This window comes from Rhyacophila brunnea, unplaced genomic scaffold (genome assembly GCF_057557595.1).
Source record: "Rhyacophila brunnea isolate RB1 unplaced genomic scaffold, BYU_Rbru_1.0 scaffold_12, whole genome shotgun sequence".
Classification (NCBI taxonomy): Eukaryota; Metazoa; Arthropoda; class Insecta; order Trichoptera; family Rhyacophilidae; genus Rhyacophila; species Rhyacophila brunnea.
The window spans coordinates 34,920,984-34,948,764 of record NW_028232774.1 but is presented as its reverse complement, the minus strand read 5'-3'; the positions used below and the strand labels follow the sequence as shown (position 1 = coordinate 34,948,764).

The window sequence follows — 27,781 nt, the reverse complement described above, 5'->3', positions numbered from 1 at the left end:
CATCTGCAATTTGTATTAATAGTTAAATGAAAAATAAGTATGACTGGCAATGTTTAATGTGCACTATTTATGTCGGATGTTAGTAGTCTACCTCTACCCTTTGCCACTGGTCTCAGGAGCAGTTTGAGGTCACCATGCATTCAAGTGTGCCATGGTTGAATTTACATGACAACTAAAGAGTACCCATAGGATAGAGGAGCGCGTAAAGGTAAATTGTAATATGTAACAAAAGCTAATAATTAAAAACTGCCGATAGATCTAAGATATCTTCAAGTTGACAGTATGGAGCGGGAAATTTTTGAAACGCAACAACATCTGCTTTTGTAGCGATGAAGTTGGACAATCCGATAAGCCCTACGGCTGATTGAACCGATTTGAGTATCTTATAGAACCTATTGATAAGGTAGAAATTCAAAAGCCAGTCACACTAGACCGAAAAGAGTTTTGGTTTATGACTTAATAACGGCTTGGCCACAAAATGCAAGAAACACAAATTCTTCCCAATTAGCAACAATAATTATCTGCGCGTTTCGTTTACGTGACATATTTTAATTCATATTTATAATACAGACGTCAATATTCAAATTACACGTGTTTTATCCAGCGCTAGAATTGGAAAAGTTTACGAACCGGAGCGCTCGACAATTTTCTGAATATATTTACATAGTTATCAAATTTTTAGAAAAGATTAGAAAGTATTTTAGAAAAATAAACATGTATATAATATCGCATATCTAGCTCTGATGATCAAAATGTTTTTTTTCCACAGATGGGATAATAATTTTACTGATTTCCAGAACCGTAACGTCCACCCGGTGCGCTCCTGTCCATTTCGAGCCCTGTTTTTAACCCATATATTTCCATACACGAGAATTGTATCTGCATAATAAATTTTTTACCAGGGAACACAAAACTATTGGTTACTGGCTTACCCTAGCGGGTGTGTTGTTTCAGGCAAATTATCTTGAGTGTGGAAAAATGTCGTATAAACTTAAACACGTGTTAAATAATATGCATTTTAGTTTGTCACGTTAATGTAACGTGCTTTCAATCTTTTAGTACAGTCGACGCGGTTTTTTAACTTGGGTTTTATGGCGTTAGACCATAAACTACTCTGCTTCAATGGCAAGGCAATGGCTTTTACATTTATATTATATTATACTGTGGTTATTATTGTGAAGCCATGGTTGGGTATAACCTAACTTTTTAAGCAACATTTCTGCTAAAAATATTGTTATGACATAAAAATCTACATGTTTCATTTCTGAAATATCACACATATGATATAATTATGTTGTTCTGGGCAAAATTATTACAACTACTTACATACATAATAATTCAAAGATTAATTCAAAAATTGTGGTTAACTCAGATTTGATTCGAATCGCCTCGAATCAGAAAACTGCTTGGCTGTCACATTATTTCGTTTTCAAGCTGATTACTAACACAAATGTAAAATTAGTAAGCACTTCCAGTTATTGGAAGCTTTGATCACATACAGAGGCCTATCATAATGAAATAACAACAATCGGCGCCCACAATATGTAAATTGATTATGTGAAAACAATACGTGCCTGAAAATGATTGAACAAATTGATTTTTTTCATTTAAACGGTCGGCACTCTTGAGTCAGTAGGTATGTACTTGATTTTTTACAGATTTAATTGGTTTTCGGGTTATAGATATCAATTTGGTTCATAAATTCCATGCGGTCCCAAAAAATTATGTTTGTTATTTTTATTTATTTCGATGAGAAGTGATTTTGATATCCGATTTTGATATCGGCCACATCCGCCCCTTAGTTGGAGCATATGGACACCACGCAGCTTCTTCGTGAATATCTATCGCTAGCCAGTCTTCTTGCATCATTGCTAGGTCATACCAGCATCTCGTAATTCCGTCGTATACGCTCTATAGAGGCTTGAAGAACTGTTAGCAAGCCAGGTTAAGGATCTCTTTTGACATCCGCAGCACGTGACCGAGCCAGGTCCAACGTCGCTGCTTCACTCTCAGCGCAATGAGAGACTGCTTGGTGCATTCTATTAGCTTATAATTACTCTAAAAGTCATACCAACACACACCCAGCATCCGTCGCAAACATCAGCTGGTCTTGAAGCTCAGTATACGGCTGCTCTGAGCCTTTGTAAGTTGCCATGATTTGCGACCGCAAAGCAGTACCATTATAATGCAAGCGTCTAATAATCGGCATTTGGTTTTTACCGAGTATATTCGTAAGTTCCAGGCACTCTGCATCTAGTTAAATGTTGCTCCAGCCATTCCCATTCGGATGGCGAGCTGTCTCTGCAAAATGCCATCTCCCGTGATGCGTACCCCCAGGTATTTGAAGCTGTCAACGCTCTCGATATTTTGCCCATCACTAATCAGAGAGAATCTGGATCTTAATTTTGATCATCATACTGTCGCAACACGGTTTTACCAGGCTGCTATAATTATCCAAAATTAGTAATTAACGAGTTTTTTTTTAAATATTTTATTGGATTCAATTAATTGACAATTGTAAATACGGTATATAATAGAGATGGAAAAACTGGTCGATTTTAAAGACTAAGTATACTTACTACCAGTATAAAAATACTTAGTATAGAAACTTGTTCCAAAGTACTTACTAGTATTTGGAATACTATATAGAGCGTTTGGCGTGTGTATGCAACAAAAGTTTCATACTCAACTGAAACTAAAACCAACTCCATATTAGTATTTGAAATACGTATCGGCTCGGGTAACTCAGACTGTGTACCTATCGGCTTCAATAGAATCGCTAAAAATACGATGAGCTCCGCTTGTCGAAAAGTCCCATTTATTATAAAATTTTAAATACATTTTAAATTTATGAGTTGTTTTTATGTTAGGTTACAATATTCTTGTTAACAAAAATGAATAACAGTTATTTTTTAAATTTTTAACATGTTTTGAGCGGTCGTATTATAAGCCTAAGCCTGTGCGTCATCTCACCACTGTGCTGCGACACAAAATTTATGACCTATTATTCAAACATTTGAACGCAATAGACTTATAAAGTTCGACTATAACGCCGTGGGTCCCAGGTTCGAATCCTGTGTCTGGCAAGTCGCACCCCTAGTTTTAAAGTATGACAAGTCAAAAAACAGCATTCTGAGATAATTGGATTCAAAGATTCAAACCCTCTCAACTAAATCTAAAAATGTATGTACCAAACCAATTTTCTTGCTCAGTGTGTATCAGGGCTTGTATTTTTGTATGAAATAATTATTATATTGAAAAATCATACAGAAAACATATTTTTAGTAGTATTTTTGAAATGTCATAGTCTAAAATTGGACTATTTTGATAAATTTTGAAATAACCCATTATGCACACAATACAAACTAATATAAAACAACATAAAATCTCTTCAATATATTATGCATATCAAGTAAAATAATAAACAAAATGGTTATTTGAAATTTTTATTTCATAATAAAATAACTGGGACAGATAAATCATCACATACTTACCGGATTTTTAAAATATATAATTGTATAAGATTATGATTACCTATTCAAGATTCTTGACATTATGTAATGAAAATTATTATATAATTTAGAATTTTAATCAGAGTAATTTCCATCACTCTCTTCGTGAACCAAGTCATTTCTTGCCACTTGAGTACTATTAGCGACTTTCAAATTATTGTAAAAAACGTGGTACGTCATCGGTATCAATTTTTTTGCATAGGGTTAAAAGATCTTGCTTTTTTTGCATGGTTATTCCTGGTGGCTCATTATAAGTTTTCAGTATAATTATAATATTTATAGGAACCGGACGACCCGTCATGCGATGCATTATATCAATTTCCTTATAGGAAGAATCATTAAAATTGGTTTTAATGAAAAAACTATACGGTGATTCTATTTTCAAATGTATGACTTTGATTGCTTGCCATGTTACCTTCGTACCTACGGTAGTTATAACTTAATTTTGTCCCAGCTCATCGGACAGCAATTTCATGTCAAATATATCATCAGTTGCCATTGCATTAACTCTATAAGGTTTACCATTCTTTTCAGCCAATGTTATAATGGGTATCCATTGAGCTGGTATGAAGACTGGAGCACTTTTAGTTTTGTTTTTTTTTGAGTGCATCGCTAACCAGTATCCACTGATTTTGTGTGTGACCCGTGATCAAATATTTTTGCGTTACAGACTTTATATTTTCTGTTTTCTTATTTTGTCCAGCACAGTTATCGGACCAAAAATGCCCATTCTAATTTAGAATTACCTTTTCAAGTAATGGTTTATAAATACAACTACCAATTTCATTAGAACCTCTTTTAGCAGTCACTTCGTTCCAGATACAACAAAACCCTTTTTCGCAGCAATATCAAATATAGTGAAATATGTTTCAAGTTTTTTGGTGCAATAGAAGTTTGAGACTTCACCACAGGGTTATGAAAGAACTGCTTGCAAATCGAAGCATGAAACTATCATATCTGGATCAGGGATAGCTCCATTTTTCACGTCATTTTTTCTCCTCTCGTGCTTTTTCTTTATTTGGGATATGATTATTGAACGAAGTTAATTGTTTTGTTTTTGTGTATTATTTAAATTTGTATATGCTATCCTGACCATTGATCTTTTTTTTTACTGAAAGCGCCCAATATTAAATTCTGTGTTAAACATCGTAGAATACTGAGATAACTTCACGAAAGGTCGATCATTTTGTTGGCACTTTCCTTTGTATAGCATATAGTGTTGCTAAATTTAAAAAGCCATCAATAAATTGTCTGGTAGTTAGTCTGGTGTAAGCGTCGGACTATAGCGTCGTGGGTCATAGGTTCAAATCCTGGGTCTGGCAAGTACACATATTGTTTTTCAATTTGTGTATGAGTCAGAGTATGGACCTAATAGGTGGAGCAATTAGCTGACATCCATATCTCGTAAAAAACAAAAAATCTGTTAATACAAACCTCCACACCGTGGAGGCCCATATGATCTTATTAGATCGGACATGGTTGAAAATTTGAGCTCTTAGGAAGTGGGATTCTACCCTAGGAATGCAATTGATGTGATCTCTAACATATTGTTTTAATTCGGTATCAATTTTTTAATGATTTTCATGTGTTCTTCTGAGATCCTTTTCTATGATTCCATCACTGTTTGTTTTATTTATTACTATATTTATCAACAAACTACTGTCAAATTGTCAATGTTTTCAGAATGACCAGTCACCAGTGTGACTACAACACAAGTTTTATCTACTTTGTCCATTCCTGACCTATGATAATTCAAGATGTCATAGTCTTAAACTCGCTGAATTTTTGAATCCTAATTTAAGACCATAATAGCATAGTCTTTAAATATCACACAACACTATTTATGAAAATTATAGACTATTCTTTCTGTCCTGTACTTCCGTAGAATTTATTTAGACTTGTGATAGTCTTTGACCAGATAAATAATGATATTTTCAACCATTCTGCATTATTAACTCAAAATGTCAATTTTTTGACTTGTAATAGTTTAAAATTAGGGGTGCGAAGTACACATATTGTTTTTCAATTTGTGTCTGTCAGGGTATGGACCTAATAAGTTGAGCAAGTGGCTGACATCCATTTCTCGTAAAAAACAAAATCTGTGTCAATACACAATATGTATTGATCTATAAATTACAAAACGCGACGTAACACGTAACCCTACGAAAAAAAATATTTTAAGTCTCGATTTATTACAAAAAGCGCCAAGTCCGTGTTTCATATTATTTAAAGCTTGGTTGATTTCGTGCGTGTTTAAGTCAACCAATAAGGGAACGTTCAATATTGAAATGGGCGTCTCCCATGCTGTAGCATCTGGTAAACTTATGACAGTGCCATGGAAATATGTGCCTTATGCGGTATAAATTAAAAAGTGAAGTACAAGTAGCGCTAAGTCCAATTTTATTTTGCCTATATTTATTGCATTTAGGAGTTTATCGGCTGAAACAAATTGTCATTTGTTTTTAATTTTGACAAAGAGTACAACGGGAAAAAAAATCTCACGTTAAAACAAATAATTAAAGCTAGAACCATAAAAACGTTGTTTATCGATAATATTGAATTGTGGACTTGTCGCTTTTTGTAATTAGACGCCTCATATAACATAACTTAGCATGGATTCTGATACAAAACTCCTCCTTACATTGACTATAACCAATGTATAGGTCGAAAACTGAACAGGGACCCATTTTTACATGGGTCCTATTGACAAGATAGGGTCAAGTTGAAAGTATGTAGAACCTATTAATTATTATACAGCAGATGTTCAACAGAAACATCCCCACAGTACCCACACAGGTACCAATGCTATGGGCGATCCGACAAAACTATTGCACACTTTTTTCAGTCATACTTATTTGTTATCGTTGAATTAAGAATAGATAATATTTTAGATGATATTGGTTATAAAATTGATAAGTTTTTTTAAAATTAATTAACCCCTAGATAAACCAAACCATAATAGATGAAAATATTCTTCTGTCTATAAAATATCCATAATTATTTTTTAATGGCATAATTTTTAATATTTCATATATAGATAAGTAGTTTTTGACTATTATCAATTATGGATTGGTTTACGCAGATTTTAATTGAATTTTAAAAACTATCCGACACTGTCTACTGATACCGAGAAGAATGGTGGAGAACTCACATGTAGACTGGCAGGTTCTTTACAAGTACCACTTCGATTGAGGGATGTGTGACGTCATTACGGGATATGATTATAATTATAGATAACACATATTTTTGATTTAACAGCCTGCGTAGACTAGATTTATTTACACTAAATTATACAGGTTAGAAATACATTGACGGGTATTATATCATAGATTACATTGTAGATTACAACAGAGAAGACACGTTATTATTACTGGCCATTGCCGCAACACTTTTAATTTATTCGAAGCAAATACTGATGCGGGTTAATATATTTAGGCGTATCGCTGGGATCAACACCGAAACACTTTATCGGGCAGGTGATTCGTTTGAGGGTGGTTACACGAATTATTATTAACACGATAATGGGAAAAGAGATTCACTGATTTACGACGTCGAGAAAAGCGCGGTATTTTTCGCGCTGAAGAACACCGCCCGGCTATGCCGAGCGCGCAGCCCGTGGCACACGGCCCCTTTTACTTTCCCCGCACAATCTCCACTGTCTCCTTTATCTGCCACTAACCTATGGGTGGTGAGACAGGAGGGAGGGGCAAAGGGATGAAACAACTTACGGTAAATTTTTTGTTTGTCTCCCGGCAAGTTACCATTTCCTAGTAGCTGGGCTTAGGTACTCGCCCTTTTTGCCGCTGTTGAAATGTGCCGTGATGATGTTATTTCGTAAATCAGGGGTGGTGAACCCTAATTCGAAGGCGTTTGATTAGGTTGTGGATTTGTGATTTGAAACTGCGGACCAGGGGTTTTTTCGTCTGGTGACACTACATATTGTACTCTTAGCTCAATCGAAACAAGTACGTTTGACAGACAAACTTTAGTGTGTACTATTTATGTTGGATCTTAACAGCCTACATCCACTCTTCGCCAATGGGAATCACAGACTAAATTTGTCAGCGTGACAGCCGTAAGCACACGTGGCGTAATGGTAATGTGTTCACCCCATAAGAAATATATTAATATTTGTGTATTGTGCATAATTTTTAGATGTAGTACCTGTCGATACATACACGAGAATAAAAACAGAATATGCAATAAACGGTAAAATATGAAATTAGTTGCTTTTTATCTGGAATTTTGCAAAGAGTACCTATAACCCGGTTATAATTGCGCCATGCATATCGATTTACCGGTACACGTATTTTACCGGTTCGTAATATCCGATATTAACTAACGTTGGCGGATTTAATAAAACGAGGAATTTGCATTGTATTCTATTTGCATAGTCGGATAATATCGCATCCTACGTATTATTTGCAAAGAGTGCAAAATAGTTTCAGCGGAATAACTTTCATGTAACAATATCTGATAGCGAATAGTCAACCATAATGGGTAGTGGAATTTTATATCATAATATTCATTCTTATGACGGCAGGCTATCGATAGGAGAAACAGAACATTTTTTTTTATACATTATTGGAATATTCGAAAGTACCTGCAAGTCAAGTGCGTCACAATAAAGATTTGGAGCAATCCAGATGCCCAATATAAATCATATTTAATTACAATTATTACTTTGAAACTCACCATCTGTTGACGAAATCAGAGTTGTTGTATTATGAAAATATTCGTATGAAGATACAGGGCGTCACCTTACTATTAAGACCTCGTAAGTCCGATATTAAGGAAAATGAAGTGAATACGTGTATTAATTAAGGCGCTAAGTACCAAAAAAATCAAAACTGACATTTTTATAGAAAAATGTTCTACATACCTACGTCAATAACTTCAACTATGGTCTAAGTGCCTCAAGCAAGTAAAAAAAATACAGCAACATATTTAAACCTGTCGACGTTGTAAGTCCGTTGGCGTGTTTTATTTATAATGGTGTAAGTACCACTGCAGTGGTCAACGGCATTCAATATAAATGGCCAACGATGGTGTGTTTACACTTGCAAGTTCTTAATACCTAAAATTATAGAAGCTGCCGTGATTGCTTCACATTGTAAAACCACATTTTTCAAAAGATTTCATGAAATTTTACTGCAATGACTCGGTTTTTTGCAACTACAGGCAATACTACTTTTTGGTACTTAGAGCCTTAATTAATACACGTATTCAAGTTTGTTCGACAAAATTTAAACAAAAAATCTTTTTAAATCATATCAAAACCTCGGTTTTCTAGACTAATATGCTGTTCATCTATCGACAAATTTTAAAAACTCGTAAGTCTCGTGGTTTCAAACATGGAATTAAAATCTCGTATTTCACAACCAGTGTTTAAAATAATGTTTTATTACGTTTTTCCTTTCCCCTCAGCATTCTTCTCAAACGGACTTACGAGGTTTTAATAGTAAGGTGATGATGGTTACATTGGTCCAATGGTCCGTGACACGAAGTTGTAAACTTCATTCGTAGTGCTGGTTTTTGTTTATACTTTGAATTCAATGTGTGTTGCATATTTGTAATTAATACTTTGAATAACATAATATGCAATCAAAAATCTTCATGTATTGCGGAAATGTTTTTATTGTATTTTTATTTATTTAAAAAATACGCATTGAGCACATAACAAATTATTAATTCAAGACGTTCACAACGTTTAGAATAAAAAGTACAAGTAAATCAACTAGAGAAAAAACAAGGTAGAGAAAAAAAACAAAGCAAAAAATAATTTTATAAAAAAGAAATAAAATTAAAAAAAACTATAATAATTCAAAAAAAAAATACAAATTGAACAGTAGAATAGAATTTTAAAAACAGAATACATAGTGCATCGCTAAAAATCTCTAGGAAGTGCATTGACCAGCCGTACAGCCCTCGCTATTGGTGACTGGTGAGCCTGACATGAGGAAACAGCTTTCACCCAAAATAGGTCATGGCTGCGACCACACATGTAATTGACGGGTTCATAAAAAATAAAATTTTACAGAATATCGGGATTGAAAACTATACCACGTGAGAGCAGGGAAAAATTCTTTAACAGCATACATAAGTGAAACGGCAAATAATTTTCAACAGTAAGTGGAACGAAATTTCGCAGTCGTCGCCAATCGGAGACTGACAGTCGAGGTGTGAGCACGTCAATTTGTTTTGTGATGGCGTCGGAGGAATATACTCTTAAATCGTGTAAAAATGACTAAAAAACGTTCCGTATGTACTTGAAAAAGAAAACATGTCAATGAATATACTATTATTATTACGAATATAATAATAAACATAACATCAAAAGGACGCATGTTGAATTTTTATGATAAATTGTATTTCGTTTGGCTCGCGTCATTTGCACAATCCGCGCATCGCCTAGTCACGATCTTTTTAGACCATGCATCAGCTGAAATATAACCAAGACCAGAAGTGACTTACGAGTATCAAAAGCATGAAAGGCAAACGTAGGTACCGTAATGGGCGTAATGCATTTGAAGATAATCAATAACTAGCACTACCATAGTAATTCTCAATTCGGCCTGAATGTAGTTGGCCTTGGTTATCACCGTTTGTACCACATATCTACATCTATTTAATATGTATGTGTGTGTTTATTTATATATTCTATGGTGTGTTATCATTTTTTTTCTTCTCGCCGACAAAATAATGGTTCGAATGATATTAATAATGTCAGAAAATGCTTGATTAGGTACATGAAAACTCGCCGCTTCTAGTAAACACTACTTCCATATCTACAAATCAATTATGCTGAGCCGAAATACTGCTATTGTTTTGAATTAATTACTAGAATGAATAAAATATAATATCTCATCTCTTTGATATATGGCGACGTAGTAAAGTTTCTGATATGTTAGTGTTTATACAAAAATACTTCAAAATAGTTTGCCAAATAATTTTATACAATTCTAAGAATCGACACAAATGGTATTACCATTTTTTTTTCATAACGGATATTAACATCCTACAACTCTGCCAACTAGTTCAAATGGTATACTAAAAGTTACCTCATTTCAATAGATATAATATACTTCAGGTTTATTAACGATGTAATATAAAAACGCAATGTAAAATGACTAGCAGCTTATTCAATCATTAGTTTTATCAGCATTATATTAACTTCACTAGGAATATATCTGGGGCCTAGTGCTAGAAGTGCCTATATCAGATTTTGGCAATTTTGAGTTAAGTATGAGAAAGGAGGTACGTTAAAATGTTCCTTCTTTCAATGCTAGAAATGCATATGTCAGCCGATGTAAAATGTATGAAATAAAAGCACATTGAAAGAGTATAATAAAAATAATGTATCGGCATATTTTAGACCAAAAAATTACCTATGTTGACATATCTATCAATATTTTGAGATTTCCCCATTTTCCAGCATTTTCCAAAAGAAAACTGATTATCCGCCTTGAGCTTATTAATTTATATTTTTTATCACCGGGTTTTCATAATATGTGTTAATTATTGTAAAAGTTAATAATATTGAGAATTGTATTCTTGATGAGAAATAAACAATCATCTATAATGAACAAGTAATATATTTGACATAATATGCACTTCTAACATTAGGCCCTAGATATAATATATTATGTATATAAAAATAAATATAAACGAACTGTTCGCCTAGTTCGGCTTTAAATTTTGTACACATGTGGTAGTGCGGTGACAAAAAAAAATTCGATTAATTCTTAATTATATTGTATTACGTATTGTATTGTATTAATTGTATTACGTCGAAATTGATGTAATGCGTAAAGAAAAGCCCTTATCTACAACGATGAAGTTACATTTTATATGTATTTTAATCTTTAATTTCATATTCTTGCAATAGTAGTGTAGATACAATAGTTATTTTAAAAGTCATTTAGTTTTTAAATCAGCTGCTCTGTTATATAATATTTAGATGCCGTACATAAGGCTTCTATTTTTAAAAACCACCAATAAATATTATATATATTCTTTCTAAATGTGATTTCCCGCTAAAAACAATACGAATAAAATGTTTACAAACTTTAAAGATGTTTATTTAAAATTACACAAATCGATACGTTCAATATTACTTTGATTGTGTTTATTATAATAAAGGGTTTATCTGCAAATTAAAATGGTCTGATTTTATTTAAAAATACAATAAGTTGGATAAAAAAAAACATTAAAATCAATCATTTACTGTCACAAAAACGTCGTTTAGTAAAACTGGTTTAAATAGAGAAGTTTCCCGAATGAAGAACTCGGACAGTTTCTTCAGTGTCATTGCGAACAAAGCGCCTATTTCTATGGTTGTGAATAGCTGAATAGCCGACCAGAAACTAATTTGTGGAATGAATATAATTATTATGCTATTGTAAAATATTTATTCATTACAAAGTAGCCAGCTGCGCTTTTCTGGTGAATTATTGTTAACCAAAGCTTACACATAAAGCTTGCATATAAAGTAAAGCTGAATCATTTAATTGTAAATTATTTAATGAGCTTGAACAATATGCAGCTGAAATGCGAATTTGTATGATATAATAGTACGTATTTTCCGAAAAGCAATAAAATATACCGTAATATGTTGTAGTTTGCCAAAGTAATTTGTAGAAAGCTTGAGGAAATATTTAACAATGTCGTACGACTGCCTACATGAGAACGGCGTATTATCAAAGTTTCTTTGGCAAATCGCACATACCTACCTATAATTATTGTCGTCAATGGCAAAGAGTCGTTACAAAACGATTCGCAAATATTTGCCAGTCCTCACTACTCCACAGGTAGGGATTACAATATCGAATGAATATATCAATACCGGTATTTCTTATTGAATACCGGTATTAATACCGGTATTCGTCAAAACTTATTATAACTATTCGAATCTATTTGAAATACTATTTTTTTGCAATCTACCTACATTTATTATGTTGACCTTTATAAATATGTATAAGTGATAATATTTTAGAACTGTTCATTTTTATAAAATACTAGTCCGGGTATAGGAAAATCTCTCTGAAATACAACGTTTGTTGGATGTACTATCAACGTTGAATCAATAGTTATAGAATAGTTGGAGACATTTGCAACGAATGTCTTCTTTTTCGAAATCTGTTAATTCATCGCGACAATTCTATAAGTATATTTGAGGAATATTGTTTTAATATTATGTAACTTTTGTTGGTGTCAGTATTTGCGTTTAGGTAGCATAAAATTTAATTAATAACATTAATTCATTTTCGAAAACATAAACGTGTATGCTTTCTTAATACCGAAAATACCGATATTTCGGATTTTTGAAACCGGTACTTCGGTATCGATAAATAATTTAATACCGGTTTTGAAATACCGGTATTGCAATCTCTATCCACAGGGTAAGGTGATGCGAAGATCCAAGAAGAAAATGTATAAAGATTCGTAGAATTTTCTTTTGAAGACCATCTATGTGTAGCACAATTACTATATCCTTCAAAAGGTAACCCTGTTTAAATGAAAAAAAAAACACGGTGGGTCTAGACTAGCGAGAAATAAATAAAGTATTCTTACAGAAGGCATGGAAAATTTCTAAATTAATAAATACTTACAGAAAAATAATTATGGGAAACGAAATGGTCAGTCAGACTAAAAAAAAGTAAAAAGAGAATAATAGTAGATACATTATAGATGTGAATTGTATTTATGTAATTTATGGGGGGGGTGGCCATGTGTTGGGATCTTACCCAAGTTAATTATTATACAGTAACATGTCAGTTGTAGAGTTGTGTAAAACCGCTACAGATTCGCTGTTGTACCGGAAACAGGTGGCTATACAACATTGAGATAAAAAAATACGCTTTTTAAGTGGAGAATTTCAACATTTCATAGTAAGTTGTACATAATATATTATTACAAAACCATTTAGATACTACACTTGTTTGCATAATAGTAATTTTTAAATTTTATTAAAATTTATAATAACATTCACTATTGACAGGTATGCATTGATAATTACTTACCGACCTATTCTATCTGTCTTTTTCTTGTACTTTTGTGGTTACACTGTATGTATTTTTAAGTGTTTTATTTAGACATTAATTTGATTTCATGTGAATAATAATTGAGCGTAGTTATGCACAAAGCAGCCGAGCCACACAAACCTCAAACAGAGATAGAAGCACTTTTATGTAAATTGTGTTTCTTTAAATCAGCAAAGCCACTGTATACTGTGTATACTTTTTGAATGATAGATATTATATATATATATATATGATTTTGTATAACTTTTGAAGAGATAAAAGCATATAATCTATGAAATTTTGGTGTTTTAGCAGTCCAGGTGTTTTGAGTAAAATGATTTAGAATGTGCATTTTGCAGAATGCAGCCATCTCTTATTTTTGTAAGAAAAGTCTTTATTTTTGATTATTTTCTTTAAAAATAGCCTTCTTAGTTACTAAATTATAATGGAAATTTCAAAATTCTAAAAATAATTCGAAAAACTTGTAAATTATACATCAATATTTAGCTGCTTGGCACTATTTTTTATATGAAAAATCTGTATATTATATTACATATAATAAAATGAAAAACATATAATGTAATTGAGAAAATAATGTTTATTAATTGAATGTAGAAAAACACACCTTACAGTTACGATTTTAAAAATGTACGTAAGTACATAATATTATCATTTGGCTGCTTTTTGCAAAACGAATATTGCATATTTTTAGAACGCATTTATATGACATTTTTGTATGACAGCAGCTTGGTTGCTTTATGCAAATCGAAAATGTCATATTCTGCGATTTGCAAAATCTTTAAAACGCATTTATATGAGATGTTTGTATGACAGCAGCTTGGCTGATTTGTGCAGAACGTAAAACAAACGTGTGAGATTATGGAAATCACAATAACTCACTTTTTTCAAAATTGTGGCTTGGCTGCTTTGTGCATAACTACGCTCAATTGTGATACAGTGAACTGCATACAAATATGATTTTCCGGAAACGATTATAAATAGCGCTAACTATCGCGGTAGTTTAAAACAGAAAACTGATTTGTCTGCAATAATGTGATTAATAAATAATTTATAACAGTGGTTCTTAACCTTTTCGAAGTCACGGTGCACTTTTGATCGTAAGAAAGAATTGCGGTGCACCAAAATCAAACGGTCAGAAAAAAAAAGAAAAATATGCGGACATAACTTTTATTAAGAATAGACATAACAGTTAAAGAAAAAAATATTAAAGATAACATATATAAGTAAGTAGATACATATATGAAAAAAACTGTAATAAAATTACCCTTAACAAAATGGAATCTATTTGATGTGAAAATCAATCAATGTGATACCTGAGCTTGTCGGATTTCGCATATTTCAGAAATATTAGCTCACTTTAGTGTGAAAAAGCAAACATTCGTACTTAGCTTCCATATAAATGCAAAGTTTTTTTTAAATGCGCGTTTTTAAAGGTTTCGTTTTCATAAAATTTACCATATTTACAACTTGGTCAAGTGCCTACAGGTTTTAGTGTTGCTGGTAATGTTTTCGAAACTAGAGATTTTCTGTGTAGGTATCGATCGATTCGGCAAAATCGAAATCACATTTTTCGGTTTTCACTATTTCGCGGATTTTTCTGCTTTTATCATTTTTTCGCGGTGCACCGGTTAAGAACCACTGATTTATAGTATATACAATTGATATTTTGACTATTAAACGATTTAATAGATCATTTTGAAAAATTAGAGAATCGAGTCGACATAAACCTGTTTTTAATTTTCCCTGGAACGGGCTTTTTAAATCATTGTCTAATTACAAAATTACATAGATACATATATATATAGAGTAACAGATTACAATAATCTGTTTATTAATGTAAACCTCGCACTTATTATAGTTAAGTAGCCTACTTATAACGTTCTCTCCAGTTTGTAGAACGCCGAGAAAGAATGTAGAAGGAAGTACTTAATTATTTTTATGTTTATATATTACGGAAGAGATACGAGTAGTATGTTTTTCTCTTTGATCTTTTCAAACCAAAAATGTGAGTACATTCTCAAATACAATATGAAGAATGTGCCGGTAGGTGTAATAAAGTGTTGGTTTTTGTTTAGCGTATTTATGAAAATCCAAAATCTGGTATAGCATAGGAAAGGGGGGGCGAACCTATGGCACACGAGATGAATTTGCACGGCACGCGAACGAAAACTAATAAAAAAATCAAAAAAGGTTTCAATTCAATTTCAATTTATTTATTTTTTAATATACTGTGGACATTACAAATTATAAGTTTAAGACGTTCACAACATGACATTTAGAAACAAAGATATATAAATATAATAGTATTACATAAAATAAGAGATAGATCAGTAGATAAATTAGATAGGTACAAGGAAGTACACCGGATGAGTTAATTAGACCCTATTTTAAGAATTTATAAAACAACGTCCACCTAAACTCATTCTCACGTAGGTGGAATATATCAACACCCGAAGCAATTTCGTTGAACATAGTTATCGCCTTCCCAATTGGCATTACCAGTGGCGGGTTGGTTCTGCACCTTGGGAGAATAAACAACTGATGGTCTCTATTTCTAAGATCAGGGACACACAGGTCAACACTACCCAGAATGGCAGCGTTCTCATTTATACCTTGTATAAGTCGAAAAAAATACGTAGCTAAATAAAGATTTCTTCTAAATTGCAGACTGCAGTATGTAAGCATGCCTAAGAGAAAGTCAGTTGGATAAAGCCACGGATAGTGTCCATACAACCTCAAGTAACCTACATATAAAAAAAATAATGACGACATTTGAGAAAACTGTGCAACCTGCGGCCCGCGGCGAACATATTTTCCTAAAAAAACGAGCCTGGCAAGTCAGACAGTCGAAAAATATTTTTTGGGAAATATTGGCACGCGTATACAAAAAGGTTGGCCAACCCTGGCATAGGTACAAGTTTATAGAAATTTTATTTGCGGAGGAAATATATTTTGACATGTTTTCAAAAGGATACATGCGCATACACCTCCAATGCATAATTGTTGGAATCGTCTTGAAGGATTACAACTGTATACAGTGGAACCCCGATCTACCGTTCTCGTATAAATTATTTTCCCGCACGGATCGTTCATTTTTGAAAGTCCCGCCAAACGCCATAAGAACAATGTTAAATAATCCCGCATTAACCGTTCCCCGATTAATCGTTTTCTTCAATCTATCGTCTAAATATTATGATCCCGTCACAAATATTATCCCGATTGACCGTTTTTGATGAACAATTTTTATTTCGCTTTCGTAGAATTGTTTATGACACAAACATACCTTTCAGTCGGGTCGCTTTGTTTGCACAGGTCGGTCAGCGTTCAGGCTTACCCCCATGAAGAAAACTAGAACTCTAGCTGAGAAAAACTGAAAATAATTCAAGACGTCGAAAAAAATCCAGGAGAAAAACGAGTTTATTTTATATATCTCGCATTTATCGTTTTATAGGGTCCTTTGAAAACCGTAGAATCGGGGTGTCACTGTACAGCTGGAATTAAGTTACACTAGCTGTGTTGATGCAGCACCGTCTGCTTTGCCGTTTGTCTTGGCCCTTAGCCGGCTCGCATATCTAAAATCGTCTCGTCTGTGGAACAGCCATAAACCAAACCTTGCATGAATTTCCTATGCATGTTTCGTATTTGACCGCTCATATTATAAGCATCAAGCGACAGCGACGCACGTAACCTTTCGAAACGTCAAAATACCATCAGTCACCGAAACAGCGATTAGTCTGTATTGGTAGCACAGAAATTGAAGTAGAATTATCCGTCAATTAAGCACATCTCCTAGTATAGTATTATAATAATATGCGGATATTTTTCAATTTCTTGAACGAAGTAAATTTTTCGTTCATCTGCCATTTTGGTCGTAGATGAGATACTGCGACCGGCAAGGTTAATGTCTGAATAGGAATGGTAATGGTAACCGCAACACGGGCGGCCAGCGATCTGCAGGCTGAGTCGCGTGAAATGTGTTGCAAGCGACACCAGCAGTATACAAAGGTCCATACGATAATGTGTGTTTTGTGAATAACGAGTAGGTACGTCACATCATCGCAGACAAGACGAGTTTAGATGTGCGAACCAGCTTTAAGAGAATGTCGGCCGTCTCTGAAGTAGTGGATATTTGTGTTTGATCCAGTGCAAGGATTCATTGATTTAGACCAGGGGGGGCAAACTGCGGCCCGCGGGCCGCATGTGGCCCGCCGGGTATTTTTTTGCGGCCCGCCATCATTATTATTGTACTTCTGATTACGAATAACTTTTTTATAATTTTTTTAAAAAATATTGACAAAAGATTAAAATTTGTTAAGCAATAGTTAGCGATCCATTTTCAATAGATATTGATAGTGGACCGATAGAACTACAACTTGAGACTATTGTGTTACAGTGTGACACTGATTTAAGAGAATTGCATCGTCGTGAAGAAATCTTCAAATTTTACAATGCCCTTAATTCAGACAAATTCGACCAACTTAAAGATTATGCAAGAAAAATGTTCGTTATTTTTGGATCAACCTATATATGTGAACAAACATTTTTGATCATGAACGTCAATAAAAATTCTTTACGATCAAATATCTTCGATGCCCATTTACAGGCAGTTTTGAGAATATCAACTACAAAATTAACACCTGAATTTTAAAAAACGTACAACAGTTTCATTCTTCTCATTATTTTTTGTGTAATGTTTATTTTTCGTGATAATATATAGAGTAAATCAAAAATGGTATTTTACTTGCGGCCCGCCGCTCATTTTGAATTCTTGAATTTGGCCCTCCATCCAAAAAGTTTGCCCCCCCCCCTGATTATTAGACTAAATTAGCAAACAAACATTCCTTATTAAAAAAATATTTATTTGCTCCACATAAGAGTGCAAATTGTAAAAAAACTACAGTCGAACATGGTAACGAGGAAGATGGGACCGACTGAATCTGCTCGTTATACACGTTACTCGTTATAACAGAGAATAGGTATTTTGAAATGAGCGGTCACATAACATAAAAAGTCGCAATTCAAACAAAAATACACAATTAGATTTTTTCCCCGAAACAAGCATGGCATTCATAAACTACAAAAGAAGTTGTTTATTGTAACGAACGCTGGTAGATATCTACTTACTTCACAAATCTTGAATTTTTTTTTTCAATCATATGCGTGGATATTTTTTCAATGTTGTCGGTGAAAACACCAATTAGGTAGGTACTTAGATACTTAACTAGTGTCATAAATGTAATCCTAACCTGCCGGCATCATGTCCGGTCGGATTTTATTGCTTAGAGTCGAAATGTTTTTAAACGATCGACACATTAACAGTTTTAAGAAAAAAATTGACGATATTTTAGCTCGGTATATTCTATAAGGAGCTCGTTATAAAAGTGAATAAATGTATGTAGAAAATTATAAACTAAAATGTCAACGAATGTTTCCTCGTTACAAACGAGATCTCGCTATATCCGTGATCCTAATAAGAGAGCTCGACTGTCAATTAGTAAGTCAATATTTGGAAATAATAAATAATATACCCATTTTACTATAGTATGTGAGTGATGAATATACCCTAAGTGGGTAAGACAAGCGAAGTCACTCGAGCATTTCTCGCCTCACAAAAGCTCTGTACATAATATTTCATACGTAACTGCGCATAATTTCCAAATTTAGATGTCTTTATATTGTTACTCCATGCAATTTATCAACGTACACTTGTTTGAATGCCATAACCAGATAGCAGACAACACTCTCCACCCTGTACTTTGTTTGGTCATTTTTTTGTTGCTATGAGACTTCTCTTACGCTGTATATACTTACTATATTACCTGTATTGTATTTGAAGATACAAACATACCAATAATCAATATCAACCCTATGGTAAACAAGTAAACTTTTTTATATATTACAAATCTAATAATATTTCAAATTGAAACTCAGATAATTGCTTCACATTTAACGATTTTTTAGAAGATACATTTCTCTCCGTAACGTCTCCCCATTTCTGAGAACGTCGATCACTGAAGTTACATGATTTATCAACACTATTAATTATTATTTAGTTAGAGCATTTATTTTTTCATCGTAAGGCAACGATAAAGACAGTTTTTAAATACGTCTGCACGCGATGGCTCGTCTTCTTCCACGGCGCTACATCCCGGGGTGGGATTTGGCCTCCTCCACAACCGTTCTCCACTCACTCCGGTCTCTCGCCACACTTCTCCAGTTACCAGGTCTTATATGTTGCTACTACTAAGGTTGGTTGCTACTAAGGCCAATTTGGTTGCTACTAAGGCCAAGTTGGTTGCTACTAAGGCCAATTTGGTTGCTACTAAGGCCAATTTTGGTTGCTACTAAGGCCAATTTGGTTGCTACTAAGGCCAATTATCTTGAATTTAAAAAATTTGCGGCGTCTTACTGCGGGCGTGAAGATCTCTTCACATAATTTTTGCTGTCCGTATGATTAGCTTCATTATTTTGTTTTATATACACTAGAATCATTTTTATTTTCATAATTTCCCTGTGCTCTTCTCTCCCCGGCACTTTGCATTAGAAAGTAACTTTAAACTCAGTCAGAGCTCACTATGAGCGTAGCAACCTTAGTCCTGGGTATCTCCTCCTAGGGCATTCCCGGCCTAAAACTTAACTAGATGCTTCACATCGCCAATGTAGGGCCACGTGATACGCCCGATTAAGACCGGGTGTGGTGCGTGGCGGGTTTTGGTTTGGAGGGATTAACTTTAATGTCTTCCTATATGAAGCCAGTCTTCTTCTACGGCGTCAGCCGATCTCCTTCTTGGTCGGCCTCTGGGTCTCTTCCGTTGTGCTAGCTACTTCGTCATGATCCTTGGCGCTCTAACTTCAGGCATTCTCTCCACATGTCCCGCCCATCGGATTCTTTGAGACGTACAGTATCTTATGATTGTTTGTTGTTTAATCAGCCCTTCCAACTCGTGGTTCATTTTTCTTCTGTAGTTCCAGTTCCCCATTTCTGAGAACGTCGATCACTGAAGTTACATGATTTATTAACACTATTATTATTCAGTTAAAACATCTATTTTTTCATCGTAAGGCAATGATAAAGACAGTTTTTAAATACGTCTGTACGCGATGGCTCATCTCGATAAAAAGATCTCAGCCTTAGACATTAGATACATCTAGACGCCACCCGTTGCATTGTTAAATGAAGCCGCGTGCCTTGCGTTTGGTTTGTGAGCAAGCGAACGCATTTGTCTACAAATGTTCGAGACCATAGACCATTTCGCTAGTGCTCGCCCAAAGTGCTCGCACTAGACGCTCAGAATTAAAATATAATTTTCTATTTTTTTACGTTATATAGTATTTTTAAGCAGTCAAAATGCAACCATTAGGTAAATATATCCATAATTTAAGTTATTTTAAAGAAACACTTGGTCACTGATATTAAAATAACAAATAAATTATCACGAACATGTATCAACTTACCTATGAAACGTAATACCATCTTCTTGCTTATCAGTACGGCTACCACATTTTAAGACAACACACAAAACCATCTTTTCTACTTAATTAACTAAAAATATTTACCATTGACTTTATGCTTAACACAAAAAATATCAATTTTAGCAACTCGAGCTCGCAAGTTATCGACGCTATGTGAAGCGTTTCGCCCCGATTTGATGGCGATACTTTTCGAAACTAGCTCACAGATATGTAGACCTTTTATTTTACTCTAGCGCATGTCGCAGAGATTGTAAGGGTGCCGAATACTTTCTCACTCGCACTCATGCATCGTTTTTGTTCAGGCCTTGATCTCAGCCGTAAGTAGGTCGATATTGTAGAATTCTGCTTTATGGGTTCTGACATCTATAGTCTCTTTGGTGCATTATCTGATTTTAATATTTTATATATTGTTTTATCATAAAAATAATGTCGCTATTGCTATGTATAAAAAGTCACTACCACTATAATAGTTCACAGAGCGTGTAGGTAAACAGACCACTACTTAAAATTACTGTGGAATTAAACGTATATGTAAATATTTGAATTGTGAATTATCGATATATATATATAGATATATTAATAAGATAATAATTTCATGTATTAGGTACTAAACGTTACATATAATTTAATGCTGTACCAGTGTTAGAATAATAATTTAATATCTAGAATATATTATTTAATCCACAATTAATTCGAATACTTTTCCCCCAATTAAACTGCTTACAGAGTCGTTGTCAACTGACAATTTTGACGTGATGAACGTATGAGGATTATGATATACCTACGTCATACAGCATATCAGCGACACAAATGACAACTGATTTGCCATAAAACTAAAAGAAGGTCTCCAAATAGTTAAAAGCAGTCATAAATATAATTAACTTATATCAAAATCCAAAAAGATATACATATATTTCTCACAAGTTGCTACATTATTACTGGAAGTTTATATAATATATATTAAAGATTTAAATTAAAAGAACTTCTCTTAACTACTATAATTCATTAAGGTACCTAAGTACTTCCGTTATATTCGTGTTTTAATATAAAATCATGAAAGCTATTTGTCAATTAATAATATTTTTTTAAATGCATGGATTTATTTGTAAAATTAAATTATTATTGTATTTTTTTTTTCAAAATCAGTTCCTCGTTACTATATGACCTGCGCCACTGCTGCATATTAGGTATATAGAGTATTTTATTATTATTTAATTTTAATACATTGACGTTTCACCGAGAACTGATAGTTGGCAAAATTGAATTTACTACTAATATAATACAATGAATGAAGTACCTACTAAGTAAAACTTCATTGAAAGTTGATGTGATTTTAACTAATTATTCAAATTTTACACATGAATGTACCGAAGAAACTTAGCTCTTGTTAGAAATAACACTATTTCTTGTTGCGAATCGTTAAAAATGAAGTTTTCTTATGTTTTAAACTTGCATTTGGAGTTAATTTTCGAACTCAAGATTCCAAAGTTTTTAAAAATCGATTATGAATTGACAACTTTACTTTAACCAACATTATTAACATTACTTATTCAATTCATAACCAACATTACCAATTCAATTCATCCCATAAGTAGAGTCAACAACAGCTTTTAAAACTATGAGATAAATTCAATGTTGGATGTTTTATTGCTATAAACGTATGATTGATATTAATAGATAAAACATTTTATTGCCTAACAAGGGTGAAAGAATGCTATTATAATAATATAGTATTCTTATTGTCTTTAGAAATAAAGAAAAATATTATAAAAGCGTTGCAGGCAAATTTAATATGATAAATGTGCAAACGATTTGTATCACTGAGCGTATTCTGACAATGCATTTATATCACGCTTATGCGGCTTTATTTTTAGCGTTATGTTTTAACATAACACAATGTTTCAAAAATGCAGTACACGAGTAAGTGTCAAATGAAGCTTTGCAGATGGTTTTGGAATAAACAATCTCATAGAATGATGTAAAATGAAAAAAAAAATGTGGAAAAATAAAATCATAAACCACGTGATTATTTCAAACTTAAACTATTCAATATTGTATGATTAGGTACCTAACCTACGTAATATTATATTATATCAATAATTTACAAGTGTTTGTGGTTGTTTTACTTGTCGTGTAAGTACTCTTAATTAATTAAGGTGATTGATTTCGTTTGTTCAATGATTTGGCGAAATTGTGTATTTTTCAAGCATGATTAAAACAATCCCATGCATATTAGCTATGTTTTTTTCAATACTCTATAATGCTTTGATTGATTGATTGATTAAACTGGTGCTAAGGTCCATTTAGGTCCATGGCCGACTGCACAACCATCCTCCAGGCGTCTCTGTCTAGAGCTTCTCTTTTCCAGTCGGTCACACCCAGCTTCGCTGCATTCCTGCTGGCGGCGTCCGACCATCTCTTCCGAGGTCGGCCTAGTGGCCGGATACCCACTAGGGCTCCCTTGTAGACCCTGTAGAGAGCTTTGCTTTCTTCGCACATTACAACGTGACCGGCCCATCTCAGCCTTCTTGCCCTCAGAATATTTCTGATCTTCGGCTTGAAAGACTCGTAAAGTTCGGCCAAGGTCCAAGTATTCTTCGGAGAATTTTGTTTTCAAATACTTGGATAGCCTTAGTATCAATTAATTAATTTAAGAATGCACACACGTTTTTCGACGATTGATACCAATTATTTTCCATACCTTTGGCGTTTCCATACCAAACGTTGGCCGCGCGGCTAGGCGTTGGCCTTATAGTGTGACACCCACGTTGGGCGCGCGGCTTAAGCGTTGGCCTATAGCGTCGTGGGTCCCAGGCTTGAATCCTGGGTTTGACAAGTTAACATATTGTTTATTCAATTTGTGTTTGAGTCGGAGTATGGACCTAAAAGATTGAGCAAGTGGCTGACGTCCATTTCTCGTAAAAACAAAAATCTGTTAATACAAACCTCCACCATGTGGAGGCCCATATGATCTTATTAGGATCGGACATAAATTGAATAGCAATATGTAGTACGTGCCAGACCCAGAATTCGAACCTGGGACCTACGACGCTATAGGCCGCGTGGCCATCATGGGTGTGCTTAAAACAACCAATGAAAAACTAAGTAGTGTTTCTGGAGGTGGAATTCGAACCCGCACCCACAATTTTAGAGGCAGGCACTCTGGCAATAGATACTCTGCCATTGAATATAATTTTATCTGATTGCCAAGTGAATACCCATACATATTTATTTGTGTCGATAGTAAATTGTATCTTTTATATTATTTTATAAAACAAGTTTTTCTTTCTTTTTTCAGGTGCTGTCACATAAAGAAGATAATAATAACAAATGAAACAGTGCCATTTTTTGTTAAAAATATACAAAAAAAAACAAATATTCAGTCTCGTTGAAAAATCCACAAAATAATCTAACAAAATCTCCAAATAATGACATGACGTGTTTATAGTTTATTTGACACGCAAAAAAAGAACAAGCCGAATTAGAATTCAAAATTATTCTGCTCTACTAAAAGCCTTCGAAATGAAACCGAGAAAAAGCTATTACCTTTGCAAATCGAGATTTTTTATTTTGTTTTTATCTTGCCTCGTGCATGCTTGTACGTGCCACTCAAGTGAAAAAATCAAAAAAGATTTTCCGAAAAGTGACTTAAATAGAACGAGCAGTGTACATATAAATTGTGACAGTTATTTAAATGAAAATAATGTCTACAGTCACAAAGATAACACGAAGCATCAAAATGAAATTGAAAAGCATAACAACTTTATGAGTGACAAACATATGTTTAGCAAAGACACTCCACGAAACAGTAAACCTGAAGAAGTTTTTATAAGAGACAACTATTTGAACGATCTAGATTTTAAATTAAATAATAAAATTGTAAATATAAATTCAAGGAATAGTGTTTTCAGTCAGGGAACAGTTTTTAGACAGAAACGTCAAAATTCCTTCAACGACGACACAGTTGTTTACAATATAACTAAAATGGATTCTTCCAATATTTTTGGCAACGACACAGCCATATCTGTAACGGACAGAGATTCTTCTTTCAGTGCTTTAACTGAAGACATGTTTGACTCAACGTCTTTCACCGAAACGACGACATCCAACTATTCTGACGAAGAAATGATCTGCGTTGGTGATGCAGCTTACTGCAATTTTACGAAAGAAGAATACATTCAACTGCTTGACGAATACATATTCCCACAGCCATACGAATGGGTTTTAATCGCTTCCCATACGTTGGTGTTTTTAGTTGGCCTAATTGGGAATGCTTTAGTTTGTGTGGCTGTTTATAGGAATCATTCTATGAGAACTGTTACGAACTATTTTATTGTGAATCTGGCGGTAGCTGATTTCATGGTGATCCTGTTTTGTCTTCCTCCCACTGTTCTGTGGGACGTCACTGAAACATGGTTCTTCGGAAATGCCATGTGCAGAATTGTGCTCTACTTCCAGGTGAGTTGATTTACATATTTTGTTTCTTTTGGTACCTATTTCACCTTTTACTACAATACTCGAATTGCTGGGTTCTTACTATGCAAAATTATTTTACTCCTAATAAATTACATGAATATGTAGTACCTACGTATTACATTTAATAATAAGTCATATCAGTGGCTCATTTAGGGTTGTGGAGGCCCGACGCAATAACTGATTTTGAGGGCCCCACGATAAAAAAATAAAATAGATCCATAAATTCTAGTTATTTTTTATTTGTATAAAATGTAATCTTATTTACATTGCTTTTTTGTAAATACGCTACTTTTTTACAAATTAAAAATATTATAATACCAACACAAACATTAGATACATACCAAACCACATACATAAATAGGTGCCTAATCTTTTTATAAAAAATATTTAAAAATATTCTCTTCCTTCCTTCATGTTTTTATGCACAGAATAAATAAATAAAAAATTAACTTTTCACTATTTGCATAGGTATTCAATGTCTAATAATTGTTACATAAAATCTATTACCTATTTAATTGATATCTTTTTACTTGACTAAAGAATAAGGTAGATACATTTAAGATTTTGGTATACATTAAAATTTTATTCTACGAATTCATTGCGTCATTTGCGTTATATAAAACCGCCACTGAGTCATATTGTTAACTGTATTACAAACATAATACCTCGATCTTATCTTCAATAAAATGTCACTCCTACGTACCTATGTATTATAATGGGAAAAAATATTATTATCGTGTCATAAATAATATTTTTTTTTACATTTTTTCTACTTGATTCTATTAATAGGTACCAAACACTATGTATTTTTTTCTTACTTAACGGCCCACGTGCTCGTCGTAGGTCAAAATTGAGTTTTTATTGTATTTTCAAACCATGATCCTGGACACTCCTTAAACGTTGTAGATAATCTATTTATATAATTTTGAAGCCTTAATATCCTTTATAGTTATTTTAAACATTTGATGACTGCATAAAGTATTTTTGTTACATAAAATAGTATTCTTTTAAACCTCTCGCTCTAATGTTTTAGAATATAGTCATATTTCGGTACATAACTGTGCAGTGGTGTTAAGATTTTTTACGTTTATTAATTTTTAAACGCATTTATGAAACCATTAGTATAATTTATTACGAGATAATTTTTGTAAAATATTCACGATAAAAAATTATATTGATAATCTCTGTGATCCCAAATTTGACAAGAATTAGGCATTTCATTATTCAAAAAATCGGCATGATTAACACATTTGAAGATGATTTAAAAGATACTTATTATAAGCTATGTTTTTGACCATTCAAGTGTGATAAACATCTTATGAATAATGATTGCTTTATAATAATTATTGACCTAAGAATAAGGTAGTGTTTTTTTGAAATACGCCATTTCTTTTGTCATTCCCTAGTGGTTAAACTACAACATACGGCCGTAGCCATAAATTGACAAACTATAATTAAAGTAGGGAGTAAAATTATGTTAACTTGCGTGTTTGAATATCTCGTAATAAATTATACTAATGGTTTTATAAATGCGTTTAAAAATTAATAAACGTAAAAAATCTTAACACCACTGCACAGTTATGTACCGAAATATGACTATATTCTAAGACATTAGAGCGAGAGGTTTAAAAGAATACTATTTTATGTAACAAAAATACTTTATGCAGTCATCAAATGTTTAAAATAACTATAAAGGATAATAAGGCTTCAAAATTATATAAATAGATTATCTACAACGTTTAAGAAGTGTCCAGGATCATGGTTTGAAAATACAATAAAAACTCAATTTTGACCTTCGACGAGCATGTCCCCCCTTATGTTTAATGTTTTACGAAAACATTTATTATGTTGTCATGACAACAGATTCTAGTATATTATCATTCAATGGTAGACACATATCAACACACACACCATCAGCATATAAAATCAATCGACTGCTATATTAAAGTATATTCAAGCTAATTCCACTTATTTCGGTTATGTACCTACTTACAGTATTATTAGCTTATAAATTATATTAGCAAAAATGAAGCTTAAAGCTACATATTATTACTAGAGATAAATAGTGATAGAATAAAAAGCTTGCAATTTTATACAATTTTCCAATATCTATTTACATTTAAAATATTTTAAATAATTTAAACAACATACTGACTTCGAATTACAAAAACATAGAGTACCTTCACTAAAACTATAAAAAATGTATGCAAAAAAATCTAATATCAGTGTGCTGATACTCTCCGGCAGTGGCGAAGGCTCCATACTAAGCGATTATTT

At 33.1% G+C, this 27,781-nt stretch overlaps 2 protein-coding genes across 2 annotated transcripts in view; both read left to right on the top strand.

The window, feature by feature from the left end:
- Positions 1-27,781, top strand: part of Pgi (glucose-6-phosphate isomerase) — a 565,311-nt gene that overhangs the window by 441,267 nt on the left and 96,263 nt on the right. The window lies entirely within an intron of this gene.
- Positions 25,097-27,781, top strand: part of LOC147078092 (orexin/Hypocretin receptor type 1-like) — a 278,174-nt gene continuing 275,489 nt past the window's right edge. The window contains exon 1 of the mRNA XM_085940168.1: positions 25,097-25,486. Within this exon, the coding sequence (XP_085796294.1) occupies positions 25,097-25,486 (390 nt within the window). The remainder of the gene's footprint in view (positions 25,487-27,781) is intronic.